Source organism: Myxocyprinus asiaticus, chromosome 17 (genome assembly GCF_019703515.2).
Source record: "Myxocyprinus asiaticus isolate MX2 ecotype Aquarium Trade chromosome 17, UBuf_Myxa_2, whole genome shotgun sequence".
Classification (NCBI taxonomy): Eukaryota; Metazoa; Chordata; class Actinopteri; order Cypriniformes; family Catostomidae; genus Myxocyprinus; species Myxocyprinus asiaticus.
Window position 1 is genome coordinate 46,997,501 of NC_059360.1, and position 25,373 is coordinate 47,022,873.

Consider the following 25,373-nt stretch of genomic DNA (forward strand, 5'->3'; position numbering starts at 1 on the left):
CACTATTTGCCTACCTGTGAAATGAAATGTCAACTTTAATTTCCTTTTGTTTAGTTTGTTTTGTCATCTCTCTCTCTCTCTCTCTCTCTCTCTCTCTCTCTCTCTGTCAGATCTGTCCATGCAGTTAAACCTTGGCATGTACGAGTACAATGGGAAAAGCGGCTACAGACTCAAACCCGAGTTCATGAGACGACCGGACAAACACTTCGACCCCTTCACAGAAAGCACAGTGGATGGGATCGTAGCTAATACATTATCAGTAAAGGTTAGACATATTATGTATATCCGCATTTTTGGTTTTGTGAGATGGATCGCATGAAAGTGATTGGAAAATATCGCAAGAACGCATATTGAGTATGTACAACTGCGCACTTGCACTACATTATCCATGCATTTGCGTTTTTGTCTGCATACTTACATAGATTATGTTTCAGGTCTTAAATGTTGTGTCGTAATTGATATCTTGTTGTCTTTTCCAATAGATCATATCAGGACAGTTTCTGACAGATAAGAAGGTGGGAGTTTATGTGGAGATTGACATGTTTGGACTTCCAGTTGACACAAGACGAAAAGCTTTTAAGACAAAAACGTCCCAAGGCAACGCCATCAACCCTGTGTGGGACGAGGAACCTATCATCTTTAAAAAGGTAAAGGATATTTTGGGTGTGCTGTTATAACACATCAGATTGTAGGAGATGTTGACAGCATTGGAGAAGAGGAATTAAATAATGTTGTTTATTTGTCAGGTTGTTCTGCCCACTCTTGCGTCCCTGAGAATAGCTGTGTTTGAAGAGGGTGGGAAATTTATCGGTCATCGGATAATTCCAGTGTCAGCCATCCGACCAGGTGCGAAACTGACTTGTTTTTAGTGTTTTCAAGGCAGCACTGCATTGATTTCTTTCCCACACATTCTGTTTAGGGTTTGTTCTGAATCCCAAACAATTATTCAGCTTCTGGAATAACAAAATAGAGCAATTTACCTTTCGATTAATTACAATAGCGACATTGAAACTTGGCTTCAACCAGAGCCCCAACCATTTCGAAGACTGAGAGAAACAATCTTGTAAATATACCAAATGGATAAAATAACATTTAAGAATAGAAACCAAAGTTTGGAATGTGCACATAGATGGAAATTGGTTAAAATATCTATACTATAACATGAATAGATTATTATTTTATCTTTTATCTTTGTGATGCACATTTAGTTTGAAATGTAATGTTTGTTTTCCTTCTCTCTCTCTCTCTCTCTCTCTCTCTCTCTCTCTCTCTCTCTAGTATCTTTATATTGTTTGATGATTGGTTTATGTCCATCTTGTTTTTGTATCATGTCATGCAGGAGCCATGTTTATTAGACACCATGTCACGTACATTTTTTAAAAAATCTTGTGCACAGCCGACAGAAAACAAGTCGCGTGCCGATTATAAAGACAATGGCAACGTGTCTATAATGCAACATTTCATTGACAGACCCAAAGCCTTAAAACTAAACTTACCATAAACTTTCACACTCTTCTACTGCTGCCTTGCAAACACTGCCATTTCCTTCACAAAATGCAAAATGCAAAATGCAAACTGTACTTGTTGCTTTCTGACTGTATAAAAACGACAGTTTCTAATATTACGTTTTCTCACAGGTTACCGCTACATTGGTTTGAGAAATGAAAAGAATCAAGCGCTAACTCTTCCTGCTATATTTGTGTATATTGAGGTGAAGGATTACGTACCCGATACATTCGCCGGTAAGAAATGAACTATTTTATAATATTCACCACTCAGTCCTTCTCAGAATATAATTGCTTATTTCTTTCTTTTCTTTTTTGATTTTTAGGTGAAATATGACTCAAATAATCATTCAGTGCCATAGTATATTATATCAAAATCAGTGGCGGGCCATGCATTTAAAGTCTAGGCCTTCAGTGTGATTCATGCCATTAAGAAAACACAGTTTCACACTGAATAAGACACCCTATGCCTTTGGGCATCATACATTATGTCGCAGCTAACTAATAATACCAATTGACATTTTAAAAACACGTCCACGCACGAAAGCCAGAACTTGAAACAACACTTAATGCTCAAGCAAGCCTAATTTTAACTGCAGCATGACTGTTTCCTGAACAGACATTCAAAAATCATAATTTTTCATATGAATCTACCAAGGAGGTCTATAATACCTGGAAAAATCTATCTAATAATATTTGCGATTTAAATGTTGCTTGCAATAAATTTCATTTCATCAGGGTACATGTTTATGCTGCGTTCCATGCAAGTTGGATGTGGGATATTCTTACTTGATATCTCCGACCATAAATGCATCCCATTCCCCGATATTCAGAACTGCAACGCTCCTGTTAGCTTAGCAGGGGTTTGACTCTCATTAGAGATGTCTCCAACGACCCAACTGATAAACAATACTGCACCACTAGTGCATTTGTGCTTCAGGTGTATGATTATCAAAAGAGATTATAATGTTTTATACAGCTGTTTCTGCAGGCATCTGTTTAACAAGCTTTAATATCATGTAATATGGAAACAAACTCATTTATCGATATTACTTAATAAAGTGAATGTTTATCACTTACTTTGTATATCTCTCTGAGTGTCCACATGTTTGTGTGATGCATCTCGGCGAAATTGGAGTTGAGAATTTCTGCACTTCAAGATGCATTCCATTGCACTTTTCCTAGTAGGAAGTGGGAAAATCCGACTTTCCGTGTTGAATGGAACGTAGCACTACTTTTCAAAACTTGATCCGACACTGAATGCTCCAGCAGCCTAATTTACACTTGATTCTTTCTCCTGATGTTGCTATAACAATGCAAAAATTACTTACCAATTTGCTTGAAGTGAAAATCAGTCCTCTTGTCCTGTTTAATAAATTAAGCAATCACACGGTCATGCAGAACATCTCGTGTTTTTAAATCCATAAGGATCTCTTTCTCAATGCTGATGACAGTAGCAAGATCTCACGCTCTTCGCTTTCAAATTACATCACTTAAAGCGTAATTGTGTCACTCAAGGCCAGCTAGAAGGCCTTGACCGGGACATATCCTAAAGATCACACCCACCAAGAACAAATAAATCAATCTGATTGGCTGATGAATCTGACAATCTGTCTTTAGTTGCTCATTCATTTGCACTGTTGAGGGAATCTGTGGAAATTCTGAAGGCTTAGCGGGGTGGAGCTCAGACTCACGCTGCTTTGGGCATGTAATTTGTGAAACAGCTGTCACACTTTGCTTGTAAGCATCAAAGAATAAATTCTGACTGGATAAACTTTTCATTTTTCTCTATTTGTTTGTAGATTAATTAAGAGTGGAAAGCGATTAAAAATACATAGGCAAAAAGGTGATTGAGAATGAAAGGATGAAAAATATTTATTTATTTGGCATGTTAGGCCAGCAGAGAAGGCTTTGCTGGCCCTGAGATTTCACCACTGATCAAAATACCATGATATTACCATCTGAAACCATCACTGTATCATGGTACCATCACAGTCGTTTTTTCTTTCTTCAGTGGCCATAATGCTCCTCGCCATGATGTGTTTTATTTAAAAAGTGTTACACCACAGATGACAAACAAACACTGACCTTCTTAACAGCATTTCACACGTGTGTTTGCATCTTAATTCCCATTTGAATGAATTTCTTGCACAGATAATGAAGATGCGTTATTAAGAGCTACAGGTAATATGGGCTTTCCATTTTTCCATTACTTTTATTAGAGTTAATCTTTTCCATATTGTGGTACACATAAAAACATATTGTGACTTGACCAATTTAAACTTTCAAAATATGAAGATTATGTACCACCTCATTTGCATATTATATCAAAATAATATAGACCCCACAGAAAAAAAACGTTTTATTTGTGTGTGAAAGTGTACTATGATTAATATTTAATTAATCATTGTAGGATTTAATTAATAATTACATGTTAATTAACATGATTTTTTTTCCTTTAAAAAAAAAATTATGATAAAGAATACTTTACTCAATTTTCACTGGAAACAGTACAGGTGTAACTTTTTTTTTTTTTTTAAGAAATTATAACATTTCTTCTTACCTGTAGTAAAAGCAATACAATTATGCACTTTTATGGATTTTATGTTTTTCAGATCTTATTTTCATATACATTGCTCAATTTCACCACCTATTTGCATATGCAAATAAGCACATTTATGTAATTTCACTACAGTAAAAACCTACACTTCTATATGTTGAAACATGAAGAAAATGTGAGAATGTGTCACATATTGGGGGCAGATTGCTGCCATCTAGTGAAAAAAGAAAAATAACATAAAATCATGGTATGACAGTAATAGCCAGTAGATGGCAGCAGATCTCTATGCAGCCAACTATTGTGTAGTAATTCTAAATTTTATCACAAGTTATGCATTTGGATAGTAAAGGTTTAATTTTATTAATGACCACTTAGACATATCAAATCAATATTTTGTGTGTATGTTCAGATGGGAAGTGGAGGAAAAGTCACCAAGCCTTGTACTGCTCAGATAAAGGAAACCATTTTTATTACATTGGAAAAAGTGTTTTCGGACATATATATATATATATAGCTCCTGTAATGTGTGGATCCAGTGTTGTGCTGACGCCGAGCTCCTTGGCTCACACTCGCGCGCTCTGTTTGTAGCAGATGACCGCGAGCTGAGCACTAATTCACTTCATATAGACTACATATATATTTAATTAAATAGCAGTCGTTTGCAGTTTAATAATCACTTTGAGTCACGTAGCGACCAGCTTTTCCGGAGGTGAAAACTTCCGTTAAAACACACAAAAACAGAAAAGGCTTCAAAATAAAAGCTCAATTTAAATAGAAAAAAGTACGACCGAGATATATCACTACTGTATATATAAGTAATATTCACTGTAATACTACTACTACTAATAATAATAAATCAATAGTAATTGTATAATATTTAAGCAATATCTCACAACTGTTATGCAGCACTTTATTTTACAAAAATAACTCCAGTGTTGTATTTTGGGTTGTGCTGTGAGGTTCTGAATAACACCACCTCATTTGATTAATATAATACAATATTATGTTGTAAACTAATTATCTGGCGATTCAATATTTCATAAATGATAAAACAATACAATTCAGTTCATTTTATGTATTTTTTTTAAATGAAATCTGTAAGAAATCTGACTGGCTGGTACATTTTTTCATCTACCAGCCACCTTGGCTGGTGGGCTAAAAAGTTCATTTCAGACCATGGGTTTGGAAGTTGCAAAATATTGTGGCAAGTCAAAATTTGTAAAATCCAACCGAAATCGTCACTTTATCCTGTTATACCATCCCTTAAGAGACAGATGTATGATGCAGAAAATACATATAAATTATTATAATTTGAAACTTGGATTTGAGTTTTATTGTAAATGAACCTGTCTGATCCGGGCCTGTTTTGTGTTTTTAACATTAATATGCTGTGTTTGACATGACTGACAGTATGTTTCTCTGGTAAACAGATGTGATTGAAGCGCTCTCCAACCCCATCAGATACGTGAACTTGATGGAGCAGAGATCCAAACAGCTCGCCGCTCTCACGCTAGAAGAAGGAGAAGAAGAGAAAGACACTAAAGAGGTAAATAAATCTCAACTTCTGTCTTATTCTAAATCTCCTATTCTAGTTTAATGTGCAAAGTTTTAAAAAGTCACAGAGGTTTTGGTCATGACTAGTGAAGGTTTCATGTTCTTCAGGCAGAACCGGGTGTTGAACACCCCTCAGAGGTGAAAAGTGAACCCAAACCCGCCCCGGTAGAGAACGGACTGAGTCACACACCCAGTGCGGCTCCTAAACCCGCCTCGCAGATCAATGCACAGCCGCAGTCTACAGGTGATAAACTCACATATCTTTAATAATATCTCCACATCTCTCGCATTTAACTTTAAACAGATATGTAACGTCTATGAATTAATACAGGGCAGAAATGTGTGTAATGTAATAGGATATGCATACATTATATCTGTTGAGCTTTTTCAGGCTCAACGAAACCAGCCACGAAGACTGAAGATCTTATCCACAGCGTCCTCACTGGTCAGTAACTGTTGTCATTTTGTTAGCTATTAGAACAGTAGTTATATTTAATTTACCCTTCCTGGGTCTTAACGATCAAGTCCCTACTTTGAACCTAGAGGGTCAAATTGACCCTTTTTTAAGTTTAATTTCAAAAGCTTGTAATTAAGGCTCTGTTTGTTCTATCTCCCTACTTTTGGTCTTAAATCGTTCATCGAGGTGCCAGTTAACACTACAAAAAATATTTTTTTCTCTATCACCTTCTATTCCAATATAGAGACCTGAGAGGAAGGGGACGCTCCAGCACAGCTTCAAAAAACTTGTTTAAAAAAGTTTCAAAAGCTTGTAATTAAGGCTCTGTTTGTTCTATCTCCCTACTTTTGGTCTTAAATCGTTCATCGAGGTGCCAGTTAACACTACAAAAAATATTTTTTTCTCTATCACCTTCTATTCCAATATAGAGACCTGAGAGGAAGGGGACGCTCCAGCACAGCTTAAAAAAACTTGTTTAAAAAAGTTTCAAAAGCTTGTAATTAAGGCTCTGTTTGTTCTATCGCCCTACTTTTGGTCTTAAATCGTTCGTCTAGGTGCCAGCTAACACTACAAAAAATATTTTTTTCACTATCACCTTCTATCACGGGGGAGCCCCAACTCCGCCCATAGACATCCAGTCTTTTTTGAGAAGACTCACCATAAAATTGTAGAAAAGGTCAAAATGTTATTACATGAACTGTCATACTAAAAATTTCACTAACACACACCCCTCCACACACACACACACACACACACACACACACACACAGCACATAAGTACATACACACAGACACCCACAAACACTCACTGACAACAGACACAAATGCAAACACAAAAATGCAGTTCACCAAAAAATTTATTAAAAACAAATCATTGTTATTGAACATATTGTAATATGTTACTGAATATAGATGATAAAATGTTATACATAATTGCAAACCGGAGGTTCTTAGCTTTCAAATGAAACCAAGATCACATTTGTAGTCCATTCAGAGGCTGAGATATTCTACAAAACATGGGGAAAGGGCAGGGCTTCCAAAAAAGACTGGATGTCTATGGGTACAGTCACAAACCACGTTGGGGCACCCGCTGCTTTTCAGATCTGTATGTTGTGATAGAAAGTGATAGAAATGTATTTATTTTTTTAGTGTTTGCTGCCATCTAGTGGAATGATCTAAGACTAAAAGTAGTGAGATCGAGCAAACAGAGCTTTTATTACAAGCTTTTAAGACGTTTTTAACAAGATTTTTGAAGCTGTGTTAAGCGTCCCCTGCCTTTCAGGTCTGTATATTGGAATAGAAGGTGATAGAGAAACATTATTTTTCTAGTGTTAGCTGGCACCTAGACGAACGATTTAAGACCAAAAGTAGAGAGATAGAGCAAACAGAGCCTGTATTATAAGCTTTTGAAACTGAACATAAAAGGGTAAATTTGACCCTTAAGGACTATGTAGGGGATTGTTTGTAGCTTGGTTTATAAATACATGAAATGTAAAAAAAATTACTTTGCCAGGTTCAGATCTTCTCTGTGGAGGATGTCATGAAGTTTCAGGCTGAAAAATTAGTTAAGTTGATGTAAATCTGTGTTAAAAATTCAAAAGGGTCAAATTGACCCATAAGACCAAGGGAGGGTTAATCTTATTATATTTCTGATAAATTCAAATTTACTTGTAAAAACCCCCCCAACTTTATAGTTTTATTGAGGGAAGCAAGGCTGTACATCGACAATATATATATATATATATATATGTCTACACTACCGGTCAAAAGTTTTGAAACACTCATTCTTTATTATAATTTTTTTCACATTTTAGAATAATAGTAAAGTCATAAAAACTATGGAATAACATAAATGGAACTATGGGAATTATGTTGTGACTAAACAAACAAACAAATAAATAAATAAATAAAAACTTTGTTATATTTTAGCATCTTCAAAGTAGTCACCCTTTGCCTAGAATCTGCAGACATGTACTCTTGATATTTTCTCAACCAACTTCTTGAGGTATCACCCTGGGATTCTTTTTAAACAGTACTGAAGGAGTTCCCATCTATGTTGGGCACTTATTGGCTGCTTTTCTTTATTATTTGGTCCAAGTCATACATTTTTTTTAATTAAATTTTAGTTTTATAATGAAATAAATTAATATGGTGGCACAATTATATTTTTGTCTACAAAACAAATTTCAAACATTTTAAGCATACGCCTTCAGATCAAAAGATTTTTAAGATCATGAGAAACATTTCAGTCAAGTGTTTCAAAACTTTTGACCGGTATATATATATGTATATTTATAATGTTCAATAATTATAATTTAACAAATATGCATAATGTTGGTGTTCATTAAATAAAAAAAGAACAATAGTCCAAACCTTGAAAGAGTAATTTTAATGCAGTGATATAATAATTTGAAATTATTATATTAGTGATTTAATGCCATGGTTTGTTTGTTCTATATAATTGGCTAGATATGTAAAATAAATGTATTTTATTTATTTTAATATATACATGGGGTCCTAAAGTTTGAGACCACAGTCCAAAGAGACAAAAGTCTGTATTTTTATTTATTTATTTATTTATTTCCGTTTTTTTATTATTATTATTATTATTATTATTATTATTTATTTAATACATTTAAAAAAAAGTTCTGACATAAAGTGAAGAAGAAATTAATATATTACTATTAACACACGCACACACACGCACAGAGAGACACAAACACACACACATACATACACACACCCACAAACACACACACATGTTGGTGTAGCTATCATTATGAGGACTCTCCATAGACATAATGATTTTTATACTGTACAAACTATAGATCCTATCCCCTAACCCTAACCCTACCCCTAAACCTAACCCTCACAAAAAACTTTCTGCATTTTACATAAAAAAATAAATAAATAAAAAGCGATTTAAGCGATTTGAATTATGGGGACACTACAAATGTCCCCATAAACCATATTTATAGCATAATACCCTTGTAATTACTCGTAAACCACCCAAACCTGCCCAAACACACACACACGCACACACACACACACACACACACACACACACACACACACACACACACACACACATGCACACACGCAGATACACACACACACACTTACACACACACACACACTCACACACACACAGACACTCTCTCTCTCTCTCTCTCTCTCTCTCTCCACACACACACACACACACACACACACACACACACATATAAATTCTACACTATAAAATAAATATTTAATATTCTGCTCTAAGAAAGGCTGAAATTCATGTCCATTTCAACTATTTCAAAACATAATCTTGTATATTGAAGACCTGCAGGTGAGGTGAGTTTTATTACGCAATCACTGAGTTTAAATCATTTTTAAGGGCCACAATAAATTATTAACATTTCTGATGTACTGCTTTAGCAAATCCATGGACATGAGTTTCAGGAAACGTCATTAAATATTGAGGAGGTTATATAATAATTTACTTTCTAGAGTCCTTAAAATCTCTGTCTATTTCCTTCTCAGAGATGGAGGCTCAAACCATCGAGGAACTCAAGCAGCAGAAGATGTTTGTACGGGAACAGAGGAGACACTATAAAGAGATGAAAGATCTAATGAAGAAACATCACAAGAAGACCACTGAAATGATCAAGGAGCACACGGCCAAATACAACGAGTTCCAGCACGATCACCTTCGCAAACGAGCCGTCCTGCTGAAATCTGCCAAACGAGACGGTAAGAGGAGGTATGTAGACTTCCTTGGCTTCTTTACTTCCTGTCCAGCCTTTGGCTGCCTTCAAGTTCTCCTGGAATGTTCCTTAAGAGTAGGGAAATCAAAATTATGCTGAAATGATATCAAACAAAAATGTACATGTTGGGCAACTTTAATGTGGACAATGTTGGACAACATTGGACAACACAATTCCCCTTTTTGATTTGTAATTAGTAGACCCTATGAAATAGGCAAAAAAAAAAAAATTACAAATAGTTTTCCTAAAAATGTATGTCCATATATGTGGACATGGAGACTAAGTTGTGACATTTTAAATAACACTAAGCTATAGAAAGTCAGATTATTTTCATCAAATAGTTTCTTATGTTTTCAGGAGTGTTGATTATTCATGTTTTTGAGACGTTACAGACATTACATCAGAAATTAGCATAATTAATTCTGATTCAAAGTAATGTCCAGCATCATCCAATCACTGTCAACCATGTTAAAAAAAAATGATACATTATAAATTCTGAATCTATGTACTGATTATCATTGTCACATGTCTGTCAAACATGTTGAGTGATCCAAACATCATCTGCAGCCTGAAACTGAACTTTTAATCTGATTTTAGGCGTGAATGCACTTAACTGCATAGAGAGCTATAGGATGCTCCCTTGCTCCCTATTTAGTGAATGACTTAACCTCCAGTGTGCTGTCTGTCTGCACTGGTCTCAGAACAGTTTGAAATGCACCTTATTTTCATCCTAACTCCATATAAAGCCTCTGAAAGCAACATTATCCAGTTTTTGGATGAACCCACTGATTCTCAATTTGATAATGCACAGTAAATATAGGATATTTTAACTGAAACTGAGCCTACAGTCCACGAATGTGGTCATTGTGTTTAACAGTCATTGACACCATGTTGTTTTGTCACATGACTCCGTTCGTCGAAAGTTTAACCCTTTACTAACAGCACAGAGTCTCCTGAACTGAGATCATTTGGTTTAAATGAAATTCAATTATGCGTTGCGTATAGTGAAGCCAAAATACAACGTCCACGCATGTGGACGCGGGGCCGCACAAGGTTAAAGTGTCAACCAAATTGAATTGAGTAATCTTTAACATAAAAAAACAGAAATAATAATAATATTTTAAGTTGTATTAATTTAATTTTGTTAAAATTACACAATTCAGTTTGATGGAATTTTCTTATGTATGGAAGTCTTCCTGTATGCAAAACAATCTATGATTTCAAGAATTAAGTCAAAATTACGAAAATAACGTAGGCATAAGATTTCATGCTTACTGATAGTGTCACCTTGTGGCCGAGGTTGATACAACATGCTAATTGTTAGCTAGCAAGAAAAAAAATGACCATGTGTTACTACCTATTGAGAAGGAAAAACAATTCAGAGTAAAAAAAAAAAAAAAAAAGGCTTCCATAGTTCTGAAACTGAAATGCATAAATCTTAAAAATAAGCCACATTTTTTTGTCGAGTGCAGTACTTGCTATCAGTCTGATTTATTCTGTCTGTTATGGACCAATTTTTAAAGCACTTTTAAGTTTACCTTTTTTTTGTCTCAAGTTACCTGTATTTTTTTCAGAATTTCCTGCTAGGTGTAAATCATGACAAAAAAGCTGTAATGATGTTGATATTTATTTTTATTGTGAACATATATTAGACTATATCTTAGAACTGTTCCCAGATCTGTAGATATAGTAGCTTTTTGCATACAAAATATTCTGACTCTGTGCCCCAAAGCTGTACAGATAACATTAAAAATGAAAACTTATGACCAATACCAATTAGCTTCCACCATTGTAATTGACACGCCTTTATGCCAGAAAGTCAGTTGTCCATTGCTGACGTTCATTCCGACATGAATTGAAGGCAGCATTTTTCAGCTTGGCAAAATGTGATAGTGAACAGGTGTCTCATATTTATCATCAGGTGTTTGTCGTCCAGTCCGGAGCACGGGCCGTCGTTCTTCAAGCAGGAACTGGCGAACTTGGATCAAGAGAGCGGACAGAAACTGTCAGAACTCAAAGAACAGCAACAACAACAGCTGCTGAACCTGCGACAGGAACAATATTACAGCGAGAAATATCTGAAGAAAGAACACATCAAACAGGTGAGCTGAGAGTTGAGAATCAACAACCGGTTCTTATTGACTAATAAGACTCCAAATGATTTTCATAGTTAGGTAAGTTGAGCACTTCCCCTAAACACTTTGATTAGATAATTTTACAATCCGCCCCTCGGTGGGAATTCAGTAATTAAACCGTGTTGGGCGCATGGAAACTGGAATGAGTGAAATCAGACATCTGGAGTCTCCTGAGCATCCTTACAGAATATCATCACAAATGCATGGAAGTTTACATAGCAGCATAGTTCTGATGATTTACCAATGTAATGCTGCATTTGTAGGTGATCGAGAAGTTGACCGTCATCGCAGACGAAAGCCAGTGCAACCAAATGAAGAAACTCAAGGAACTGTGTGAAAAGTGAGTCTGTTACATATGTCATGACTTTCTTTAATAATTAATCAGGTCATGTATCTTCAACCTCCCTGTTCTGTCTGTATTTACAGAGAAAAGAAAGAGCTGAAGAAGAAAATGGACAAGAAGAGACAGGAGAAGATCAGTGAAGCCAAATCAAAAGAGAAGCATTTAACAGAAGAGTGAGAATTCATCCGATCTATCCTATCTATCACCCATTATTATTAGACAATATTATCTGTTTTAAACGAGGCAGTTTTTCCATTTGCTTGGAATTGTAACAGTGGACCCCTTAGTGGTGGTAAAATACTTTGTTTAAATGTATTTCAAAAAGATCATAGAAACACTGGCTTTAACGTCTTTAATGGTTTTAGAGAGAAGTAGTTTTAAAAAATGAGATTTTTCCCCCCCATAAATGTTCTGGGAGGCAATTAAATGGAAAGAAAATGGATTTGTTCCATAAATCTGGCCTCTAGATGGCAATAAAGCACTCTGTTAAATACGTCACACCACATCATGACAGTCCCTGAGACAGTATACAGTGCATACTTTTTTTTATTTGTCTTCTAACTATGTCCAACAATGTGTTCATGCATCACAGGAGATTTGTGTCATTTTTGTCATAAAAATTCCCACCATTTCCATTTCATCATTTCCAGCACATCTCAAATTCTGCATTGTGATTTATGGAAATGATGCTGAGGGAAATTAATTGTCTTACTTTTTGAAATAAAATGGCCAAATCCTTTGTCTTAAGGCTAATTACATAGCTAACATTTTATGTATCATAAAAACACACAATTAACCCTTTAAGCTCTGAAGGTGTTTTAATGGTTTCCTGTTTCACCCAAAATTAAAGGCTTACAACTTGAAAAAAACAAACAAACAAACAAACAAACGAGTGTTTGGTATCATTGTAAAGAAAACTTTTCAGATTTTTTAATGATATAGATTATGATACATTCCAAGACTCTCAGCCTAAGAAACTGCTGGAAATCACACACACATACGCACGCTCACACACACACAAAACTTGAGCCAAAAACGTACTTTTTGCTTATTTTTATGATTTGACATTATATATTTCTGGATGTAAATAAGGTGGCTCTGAAAAACTACTTTTGTTTTTTCCCAATCATGTCAACTATATCTGAGAAAAAAGTTTGTGTTGATACGATAAAGCAATCAAAAGTTATAGCATTACAAAAATAATGTATCATAGTGTCCAAAAACGTCTCCAAACAAATAAAACATAATAATTGTATATAAGAACTAATTACACATGCAAACACAACAATGACTAAATGTTTGCATAGCATGCAGACATGATTTTAGTAATGAGATTTCACGGAATGAGTTTCATTCTGTGTCATTTGAGTCATCATTGAGTCTGTGTCATGTATTTGGCGCCATCTTCTGGTGGCCATATGTAACATTGTGCTTCATGTGGATTATCTAATGATCTATACATCTGATTACCTTGTGTGTGAACTCGTTTGAAAGATAATCACCTCCTCTAAGTAATGGTATATGATATTTGATGTTCCGTTTATTTTTCATGACGTTATAAGTGAAAACGGGGCATATAAGCAACACCAACATACAGTAATTGTCAAAGACATATACTTAGCTATTACTTGCTATATTTTTTCTTTAGTAAAAAAATAAATAACAATGGGCTGGTTGTATTCTACTCTTTGAGAGCTTTCCAACAACATATGACACATGACTATTTGATGAGATTGATGTTTTTACTGATTACAGAATTTACAGGTGTATTTTTAAAAAAAAATAAATGATCAAACTGGAACACTTCTGATTTGTCTGCAAATTTCAAATCATCTGTTCAGTTCTGTTCATAAGGATTTTTATTATTATTATTATTTTTCTGCCCTAAAACTGATAGTGCAGACCAAACCGTAAGGCCTAGAGACTTAAAACTTTCAAGGATGTAGTACTCCAGCTGGCTAGCCATACGCATGGAATCAGCCTGATCGGCCCATAGGTGGCTGTGTAGTGGAAAAAAATTCAAAACTAACTTGTCTAGGCTGTTCACCCGATCGGAACCAAATCAGTGCAGAAAGATTCAGCAGAGTCACAATAAGAAAATTTATCGATGGAATTTTGAACTTATGATTTATTGTCAAACTGTACGCCAAACTGTGCGTAGTGGGCGTGGCCACTTTTACTAAAATGGTTATAACATTTGAATGGATTGAGATATTATCACCAAATTTGGTACACGTATGTATGGGGTCATTCTGATGAGACTCACAAAATTGCACACCTCTGCCTCTTGGTGGCGCTATAATAATAAAAAACTAAAAATGGCTCTAACTACAGAACTGTTGGTCCGATCGACTTGAAATTTTGCATGCAGTGTCTTTGTCCAAGGTGCCATCAAGGTCTATGAGATATCATCACCAAATTTAAAACACTTATGTAGGAGGTAATTCTGAAGACACATGAAAAAAATTGGGTACCTCTGTCTCTTGGTGGCGCTATAACAGTCAGAAATGTAAAAAATACCATATCTCTGTGCTACCTAACCTGACGTTTCTGAAAATTAAGGCACTTTAACATTGTTTTAGTTGCAAACAGACTGTCTAATTAATACTTAATATCTGTTACATATGTACTTAAAGGATCTTAAATGCTTTAACCCAGTTAATCGCTGCTTGCAGCTATATTTTGACAATTGCTTTTTTTTTCCTCACAGGCCCATCCAAGCTAAAAGGGTTAAATCATATTTACGCACTTTTTGCATAATTTTTTGCATATATATATATATATATATATATATATATATATATATATATATATATATACAGGTGCATCTCAATAAATTAGAATGTCGTGGAAAAGTTCATTTATTTCAGTAATTCAACTCAAATTGTGAAACTCGTGTATTAAATAAATTCAATGCACACAGACTGAAGTAGTTTAAGTCTTTGGTTCTTTTAATTGTGATGATTTTGGCTCACATTTAACAAAAACCCACCAATTCACTATCTCAAAAAATTAGAATATGGTGACATGCCAATCAGCTAATCAACTCAAAACACCTGCAAAGGTTTCCTGAGCCTTCAAAATGGTCTCTCAGTTTGGTTCACTAGGCTACACAATCATGGGGAAGACTGCTGATCTGACAGTTGTCCAGAAGACAATCATTGACACCCTTCACAAGGAGGGTAAGCCACAGACATTCATTGCCAAAGAAGCTGGCTGTTCACAGAGTGCTGTATCCAAGCATGTTAACAGAAAGTTGAGTGGAAGGAAAAAGTGGGGAAGAAAAAGATGCACAACCAACCGAGAGAACCACAGCCTTATGAGGATTGTCAAGCAAAATCGATTCAAGAATTTGGGTGAACTTCACAAGGAATGGACTGATGCTGGGGTCAAGGCATCAAGAGCCACCACACACAGATGTGTCAAGGCTACAGCTGTCGTATTCCTCTTGTTAAGCCACTCCTGAGCCAGAGACAACATCAGAGGCGTCTTACCTGGGCTAAGGAGAAGAAGAACTGGACTGTTGCCCAGTGGTCCAAAGTCCTCTTTTCAGATGAGAGCAAGTTTTGTATTTCATTTGGAAACCAAGGTCCTAGAGTCTGGAGGAAGGGTGGAGAAGCTCATAGCCCAAGTTGCTTGAAGTCCAGTGTTAAGTTTCCACAGTCTGTGATGATTTGGGGTGCAATGTCATCTGCTGGTCTTGGTCCATTATGTTTTTTGAAAACCAAAGTCACTGCACCCGTTTACCAAGAAATTTTGGAGCACTTCATGCTTCCTTCTGCTGACCAGCTTTTTAAAGATGCTGATTTCATTTTCCAGCAGGATTTGGCACCTGCCCACACTGCCAAAAGCACCAAAAGTTGGTTAAATGACCATGGTGTTAGTGTGCTTGACTGGCCAGCAAACTCACCAGACCTGAACCCCATAGAGAATCTATGGGATATTGTCAAGAGGAAAATGAGAAACAAGAGACCAAAAAATGCAGATGAGCTGAAGGCCACTGTCAAAGAAACCTGGGCTTCCATACCACCTCAGCAGTGCCACAAACTGATCACCTCCATGCCACGCCGAATTGAGGCAGTAATTAAAGCAAAAGGAGCCCCTACCAAGTATTGAGTACATATACAGTAAATTAACATACTTTCCAGAAGACCAACAATTCACTAAAAATGTTTTTTTTATTGGTCTTATGATGTATTCTAATTTTTTGAGATAGTGAATTGGTGGGTTTTTGTTAAATGTGAGCCAAAATCATCACAATTAAAAGAACCAAAGACTTAAACTACTTCAGTCTGTGTGCATTGAATTTATTTAATACATGAGTTTCACAATTTGAGTTGAATTACTGAAATAAATGAACTTTTCCACGACATTCTAATTCATTGAGATGCACCTGTATATATATTGCATAAAATTACAGCTTGATTGGAAATGGCGGCCAATGAAAAGTTATATTTATCTTAATTTTTCTTTGTTTTATCTCATATTTTATCTCAAGCATGCTCTTCACTGACACTTTTGTCCACTTGGTTAACAAGTGCACTAACTTTTTAAATTATTATAAAATTTATTTGGGTTTAAATTGTTTGGAAATGATGCCACAACTGAGGGACAGTCATAATTTTGGGAAAATGTATAGAAATAATTTCCACAAAATATATATATTATTATTTTTATTATTTTTTTATTATTACTTTGTTTAGATGATCATAGTTTTAAACATTTAATAATTTGTATTTGTATAATATATTTCATAGTTTAATGTTGAAAGTCTGGGTCTAGGACAAGACTAAAACAGTCAAATCTATACATAAAAGACATTTGAAAAGTACCAAAAATAAATAATGAAGACTTGGTAAAAAAGTTTCCAAGTCAGTTTTAATGTGACCTTCATATAACAAAAATACAAATGTTGAAATCTGTTCTTTTTAATAAAAATCAACCCCTTGGACATGATCTTTGTATGTTAAATCGCTGCAGACAAATAATTTGTGTTGACTGTGATTTGTGTTTGACTTTAGGGAGAAACTGGAGATCAACAGGTCGTATGTGCATGAGGTGGTGCACCACATTAAGAGGGTAAAACAGTTTCTCAATTTTTCTTCAAGAAAGTAATAGTTGATTCTGCACACTTCATCCATTAATGTTGTTTTGTCATTTTTTTTTTTTTTTGCCAGTTGGAAGACGCTCAGACAAAAAGACACGAGAAGCTTGTTGAAACACATAAGAATATTTTACAACAGATACTAGATGAGAAACCCAAGGTAAGAATTTACTGTGCTGTAAGACGTAGTACCATAGTATCGTTTTTGGACCATGGTATTGCCATGGTATTATTTCAAGTGCCTTGGTATACATGAAAGCAAAATTATATTATTATCTGATGCCATAATTTGTCAAAAAAGTACCATGTTTTTGGACATGTACCATGATAGTACCATGGTATTTTTGGTACAGTATGGATATGATTTTGTAAGTGTTGGAGTTCCTAATGTGTTTGAATATATTAATCATTCAGTACCATGGTATATCTCAAAGTATCATGATGTTCCCGTCACTACCATGGTATCACCACAATACTTTTAGAAAGGGAATGCGGGCCCTGGATCTTTGATTTTCATCTAATCTCATTTAAATATTAATATAACTTTAATAAAGGCCTCAGGATGATAAATTGTATTTCTAGTGTAGTTATTGCCATTATTAGAGGAGAACTCATGTTTTGATGAATGTCAGTGATGTTCTATCATATATGTTGTTATCTAGAGAATCTGACAGACTTGTGACAGTTTGTTACGTACATTTACAGTAAATGTCGCATTCATTGCATCTCCATCATCATTGACTTTCTGCAGCTGTCATCCACCATAATGCCTTCTGTGTTCATCAACAACATTCAACTGACATTTTACACAGAACTGAAAATTCTGTCATCATTTACTCACCCTCATGTTGTTCCAAACCTATTTGACCTTCTTTTCAAACCTAACAAAGATGGTTTTATAAGTATTTACTAGTGTGAAAAGTTCAGATCATGGACAAATCTCTGGCTTATCCACATTTGACAGTATCACACCATATCAGACATGTTTTATATGCATAATATGGACAATATTTTCGTAGATTTATTTGTCCAAATGTAATCTGTATTGCCTCGTGCTGTTAAAAGCCTGAAAGGCCTGTATGTACTGCAGCGCTAGTAAATATTGAACCGTATCTATCAATACTGTCTCATGTCACATTATCGGCCAGACTGAACGGCTGGCTCATACAATCAGCTCACAGCAGACAATATTCACTCACTGTGCCACATCACATGCACAATTAAAGATAACAGAATTGCAAGAAATGTTTTTTTAACTTTCACAATCATAAGCACTTTTTTTTTTTAACCCCTTATACTCTGGTGCATTTTTGGGCTGCCGCCCACAATTTTTCACACTCAATTTTAAAAGTTCACCATTCACACATACTGTGGACTAATTTCAAAAAGTTGGTCTCATTTTTCAGAAACCCCCCCCCCCCCCCCATATAAAAAAAGACTCCAATTATTCAGAAATAATATTGTATGTGTTTATAATCTTATGATAAACAAAGTTTGTTTGTTCTGTTCACTCTACCTCACTTTGAAAAGTCCACTAGATGGCAGTAAGCAATAGAAAAAAATCACATTCCATCACAATATACAGATCTGAAATGTAGGTGGCGCTCTAATGCATTTTAGCTTCACAGATGTGCTCGTCCATAGACATTCAGTCTAATTTTCAGTTCATGCACCACCCTCATTATTTTATTGAATATCTCGGCCTCTGAGTGGACTAGAAGCTTAGCATCAGTTTTCAAAAACATATGTTTCTGATGATTTGTTTAGCATGCTTTTCCTTCTGGATGGCATATTTTATTCTGCACATCTAAGATATAACATTGGATTATTCAGCCAAACAAGCTCACAGACAAGTAAAAAAATAGCAATTTTTTTTTTTTTTTTTTTTTTTTTAGAAAACTCTTTAAGGTAGAATCAGATATAATGTTTTTAGCTATTTTGGGCTTACAGCAGCAGTTATTGGAGCATAAAAGAGACATTTGTGTTTGATGACTTACAGAAATCATAGCTTTCATTTGATATATGACTTGTCCATTTAGGTGCTATGTGAAGGACTTTTATTTTCATATAAATATTTCTACCCCCTTACCTCTAGGGGGCGCTAATTTTCAATGCAAATTTTTTGTGGCCTCATTTTGTTATTTTAAGTAATATAAATGCAGAAGTATATTTATCAATTTATTACAAATTGCTTATGTTCTTCATTTTTAAGTCGCAGTGCTGATTTCATGTCAATTTATACACTATGTTATTGATACAACAATGTCTCCTGACAGCTTCAGAATGATCTAGACCAGGAATACCAGGACAAATTTCGACGACTTCCTCTGGAGATCCAGGAGTTTGTGCATGAAAGCACCAAGAGAAAGACTGAAGATGGAGATCAGGAAGTTCTGCCCTCATCTGGCACGCTGGAGAAACTCATGCAGAAGGGTGCACAATCTGAAGATGACACGGAAGAAGAGAAGAAAGACTGATCATACGATGTCATACAATCTTCAGGATTGCTTCCCAGTTCACTTTTACATTTTATCACTGACATATTAGACATTTTAAGGGTTGTGTTTGCTGCAGAAGATATCAACGACAGACAGAAGGAGAGTTTTTGGATGCAAGTCATGGACGTATGGCTCAATGTAGGTTTTTTTATGCATTCATGTATTTTATTTCAGATTTTGTACAAACCAAGGTTTAACGTATGAATTATTTCTAGTGTTCTGTTGGTGTGCTTCTCATAAAAATGAGTGATTTATAGTTTAAAGAGGGTTCAGGACATGAGCACTGATTTGTAATTTCTTGCACTGTATGGAGAAATGATTTTATTGTACTGTAGAGATTATTTCACATTTTACGAGTGAATCTTACAAAACTTTTCGGTCAATTTACCCTAAAACCAACCCAGGTCATATTTCACCCCAAAAACTAAAAGAAAAAATTATAATAAATAATATTTGTAATTTATTTTAGGATTTCTTGCATTGTGGCATTATTTTCATGACAATGATGGTGTATAATTGTTTAACAATTGCATTAATGTATCAGTGTTTTTTCACAGTATAGTAACAAAAATCATACAGTATATATAGTATGGCAGTAATGAGAAACTGGGGTGGAAATGTGCTAAATTGGCATGAAAATAATGTCATAATTGAATTTTTATTTTCTTTAAGCAAAATATAATTTATTATTTATTTCTTTTGGTTTAAGATGAAATATGACCTGGACATGTTCTAAGAAATTATATTTTACTTACACATAAGTCTATTTTATGACCATTAGGATTTTTATTTTAATATTATTATTTTTTTTTAGGTTATTTATTTATTTATTTATTTATTTATTTATCATGACCATAAAGCACACCAACACAAATTCTTATTACTGCACAGTAAAAGATACATATTACTATACTATACAATTCTATACAGTACTATAATTTTATATATTATTATTATTATTATTATTATTATTATTATTATTATTTAATTTTTTTTTTTTTTTTTTTTTTTTTTGCATAACAATAAGGAAAGTGAGATTTTATATTACAGTAATGAGATGTGCGTATTTGTCATGAAAATAACATCTTAATGGTTTTAAAAACAGGCCTTATTTACCATGTGCAAAATGTAATTTCTTATTTCTTTCTTTTGATTTTGAGGTGAAATATGATCCCCAACATGTTCCTGACAGCTTTTGTGAGATTGACCCGTACAGATGTGAAAGTCTATGGAAGGTTCATGGTTTATTTGCACTGAAACGATGATGATATTTAATTCATCTGATTGCAAAAGCTGCTGCTGTTGGTTTCTTTTGATTTTGAGAGCTGAAGTTCTGCTGTGCATATTAAAGGAGCCCATAACAGGTGAGTTTACACCTGCATGGATGTATATTAGACACATATTGGTCTGGAGGTGCTGAAATTCAGTTTTCAGGGATGCATGACTACAGTAAGCGAGTGCTACGTGCTTCTACACATTTGTAAATGTCAGCAATATATAGCTTGTATTGAAATGTGGTAACTATTATCAATTTGTGAAGATGTGTTTAAAGCTATAAGAATTGTTTATTTTTGGGAACCATAACAAACATAAACACCTTTATTAGGTAGTTCAAAAAAAAGTTATATTTGCATATATTTCTGTGTTTTATTTGCCGTATTAAGGGACCATTTTTATTCCTCCCATTTTCTGTTTAGGAGGGTTTATGAAACTACTGCAGTTGTTTAATTTGTAAGTACAGTGTGTCATATGGGCAAATGTTTCCAGTTAGCATAAAAAATAGGTAAAATAGGAATCTCATGAATATATGTCCAAGTCACATTTCACCCCAAAATCAAAAGAAAAAAATAAATAAAATAATTTTAAGCCTTTTTCGTTCCATTAAAATGTTTTGCACTGTGACATTATTTTTCTGATAATAATGCATATTTCTCCGCCAAACTCCGGACATTTTACTTTAATGTAGTACAATGATATTTTTGTTTAATAAAACATCATAAAAGAAGTACAAAAAACTACTTCTGTGATCTATAAATATTTTACATAAAATCTATAATATATTTGCTTAAATGTCATTGTCAAAAAACAAAACAACAAAAAATAATATTTTATTTACATTTATTTTCTATATTTTTATTTAATATAAATGTGTTTAAAATTATATAAATACAACTTCAAATATTTTTTGGTGTGAAATATGATTTGGACATGCTTGTAACAGATTTTGTGAGATGTACATTAAATAAAATAAGTAATGCAGATATAAAAGGCAAAAAAATAAAAAATAAAAAAATAAATAAATGGATATGCACTTTGGATGTCCCGAGGTATTTTCATCATTATGCAATGTTTCTACATGAGTCAAAAAGCATGTAATATTTCCTTTTTAATACTTCACTTTGTTTAGATATGGATGTAGGACATATTTAAAGATTTTATGCCAAGTGAAATTTGATGGTGAATTATTTTCTACATAATGCCATAATTCTTTAATTTGTAGTTTCTTTATGCACTTTGGTGAGATATTATTTTTCCCTGTTATTGGTAGCTTTTAATTGAAGTTTTAAAGCTATCTGCTCTGATTGGGTTAGTTGTGCATTACAAGTTCAGTTATTTAATTAACTTAATATTCATTTTCTGCATATTTGCAAGGTTTTGATATTTTTGCTCAATTGCAATATGCGATCTATGTGAACCACTGAAAAAAGTGCCACCATTATAAATCATAAAACACACAAATGATCAAACCTTGCATATGTTTGTTTGGTCTATTTACTGACTAAACTATTCGTTTTACTGTTTCCTTTAAAAACGGTCTTTATGAATTCATTGGAAAAACAGCTAGACTTTCTCATTAATTCACTGACTTAATTTGCCCATTTTGAATAGTTTAAAAGTGAAAATGAATCATGTATATTCACTTCTAGAAGTATTGTATGGAATTTTTACAACACTATTCTGTGCCAGTGTTTCCTTTCGACCAAAATCTTTTTGCAATGTAAGATTACTTGAATTACTTTTATGACTCCAATGATTTTTGATCGTTTTGAAGTGAAGTCCTGTGCCTTTGAATGTTGAATCTCTGTTAGATGTGGAATGTAAAAAGTGTTGATGAATAGAGCTCATTTTTGTATAAACCGTAAGCGCACTTTTAAGATGTTTATACAGAATTAAGATAGATATGACGTGTCAAACTGTTGAACATGTATGCTACTGAATGCCACTTTTTTTATTTTAAACTTTTGTTTCTGTTGACAGAAAACATCCTGATTTTTAACATTTAAAAACATTTGGTTTTGTCCAGTTTTGTTGTTAGTATCACAAATATCAACATCTTTGGAAGACATATATTGTTGAATGTAAGTTGTGCTCGTGCTGTGCATTTGGTTTTAATAAAATTGTTCTTGTGAAATTCGGGCTTTGAACACCATAAATATGACTTTTGGGAAATAACTTGACACACTCACCTTGTATAGATCATTTAACACACATTGCTCTTATAGCGGGGCAGGTTGTCAGAGTGGGTGGGGGAAGTTGTCACAGTGGGAACCTGCCGCTTATTGAGACTGATTTAACCCTTATGTTGTGTTCCAGTAATTTTGACCCGGACAATTTTTTGTTTTCTTATGATTTTTATTTATTTATTTATTTATTATACTATTGGAATAAAATTGACTGTTCAGATGTGATATCTGAAAACACAAAAAAATTGGACTATTTTCTATTAATTGTTTTTGGTTTTATTTCACTTTGTTGCACTTGTAGTGTTCCCGGTCAAAAAATGAACGCCTATTGGAAATGAATGGATTACACTACAAAATAAAGAAATATTAAGTGTTCAGGAGCATCACAATCCTTTAGAGGAGCACATATGTGGATGTGTGTTTGCACACACAAAGTCCTTGGACATGTACACACAGACACACTCACTCATACTCACACTCTCTCACACACACACACACACACACACACACACACACACAGTCACACATATACTCACGCATACACTCACACACACACACACACACACACACACACAGTCACACATATACTCACACATACACACACACACACTCATACTCTCACACACACACACTCACAGTCACACACACACAGACACACTCATACTCACACTCTCACACACACTCACACATACACACACACACTCATATTCTCACACACACACACAGTCACACATATACTCACACATACACTCACACACACACTCATACTCTCACACACACACACACACTCACGCACACACTCACTCACTCACACACACAGACACACTCATACTCACACTCTCTCACACACACACACACACACACACACACACACACACACTCACACATATACTCACACACTCACTCACACATACACACACACTCACACACACAGACACACTCACTCATACTCACACTCTCACACACACACACACACACATACACACACACACACACACACACATATATACTCACACATACACTCACACACACTCATATTCTCACACACACACTCACACACTCACTCACACATACACACACACTCACACACACAGACACACTCACTCATACTCACACTCTCACACACACACACACACACACTCACACATATACTCACACACACATACACACACACTCACACACACAGACACACTCACTCATACTCACACTCTCACACTCACACACACTCATACTCACACACACTCACACTCACGCACACACTCACTCACACACACTCTCTCTCTCTCACACACACACACACACTCACACATACACCCACATACACACACACTCTCTCTCTCTCTCTCTCTCTCTCTCTCTCACACACACACACACACACACAGACACATTGTGTGTTGAGCGCCCTTTTGTGCGTCACCTCCATGTACACTCTTTTAGGAATATTTCAACATCTACTTATCATATTATGTTGCGTTTGGGCTCGTTTGAATCGGGATAGTCTGCTGTAAGTTACGATTTGTCATTGTCTATGTTATATATATGTTTCAGGAAGTAATAAGGAAAAACTTGACATAAAGACACTCCTGTTTATTATATTTATGTGTGTCTGTGGGAATTTCATACACTAATACTCACTGCAGTTTGACCTCTGAGTGAAAGAAATTTACTCATTGCATTCTACAAATTGAGACCTTTCTAGCGATATACAACACATGGATATCTCATCTTTTGTTATGGTTTTACCAACTCTGAATAGAATTATTATGATAACAAATTTGCAAATGATGAGAAGGAAACTTTTCTTATTTGTCATCAAATTAAAAAAGCATTATTTAATAATTGGTAGGATCAGCTATATGCATTGTAAAGTCCAGATTCTACACTTTAAAATGACACATATTGTGTTCAGATGAAGCAAGTGGTTATTCATTTATTATGTAATTATTACATATATTTTTGTTTTCTGTATGGAGTTCGCTCCACTAGCCCGGTATGAGCTCAGTT

General features: G+C 34.6%; 1 protein-coding gene across 3 annotated transcripts in view; it reads left to right on the forward strand.

Moving 5' to 3' along the window:
• The window catches only part of LOC127455164 (1-phosphatidylinositol 4,5-bisphosphate phosphodiesterase beta-1-like), an 80,387-nt gene extending 57,070 nt beyond the window's left edge, over positions 1 to 23,317 (forward strand). Inside the window, exons 19-33 of one of the 3 annotated variants that reach the window (XR_007899642.1) lie at positions 111 to 265; positions 483 to 647; positions 747 to 846; positions 1,638 to 1,742; positions 5,496 to 5,611; positions 5,728 to 5,863; positions 6,011 to 6,064; positions 9,602 to 9,821; positions 11,747 to 11,927; positions 12,224 to 12,300; positions 12,387 to 12,476; positions 17,325 to 17,382; positions 17,481 to 17,567; positions 19,684 to 21,269; positions 21,603 to 23,317. Coding sequence is in view for 1 of the 3 variants with exons in the window: in XM_051722809.1 (XP_051578769.1) it covers positions 111 to 265; positions 483 to 647; positions 747 to 846; positions 1,638 to 1,742; positions 5,496 to 5,611; positions 5,728 to 5,863; positions 6,011 to 6,064; positions 9,602 to 9,821; positions 11,747 to 11,927; positions 12,224 to 12,300; positions 12,387 to 12,476; positions 17,325 to 17,382; positions 17,481 to 17,567; positions 19,684 to 19,884 (1,745 nt within the window). In the remaining 2 variants the exon portion in view is untranslated. Of the gene's footprint in view, positions 1 to 110; positions 266 to 482; positions 648 to 746; positions 847 to 1,637; positions 1,743 to 5,495; positions 5,612 to 5,727; positions 5,864 to 6,010; positions 6,065 to 9,601; positions 9,822 to 11,746; positions 11,928 to 12,223; positions 12,301 to 12,386; positions 12,477 to 17,324; positions 17,383 to 17,480; positions 17,568 to 19,683 lie in introns of all 3 variants that reach the window. The other 2 variants (XR_007899641.1, XM_051722809.1) reach the window with 2 other exon arrangements.
• Positions 23,318 to 25,373: the final 2,056 nt, after the last annotated feature.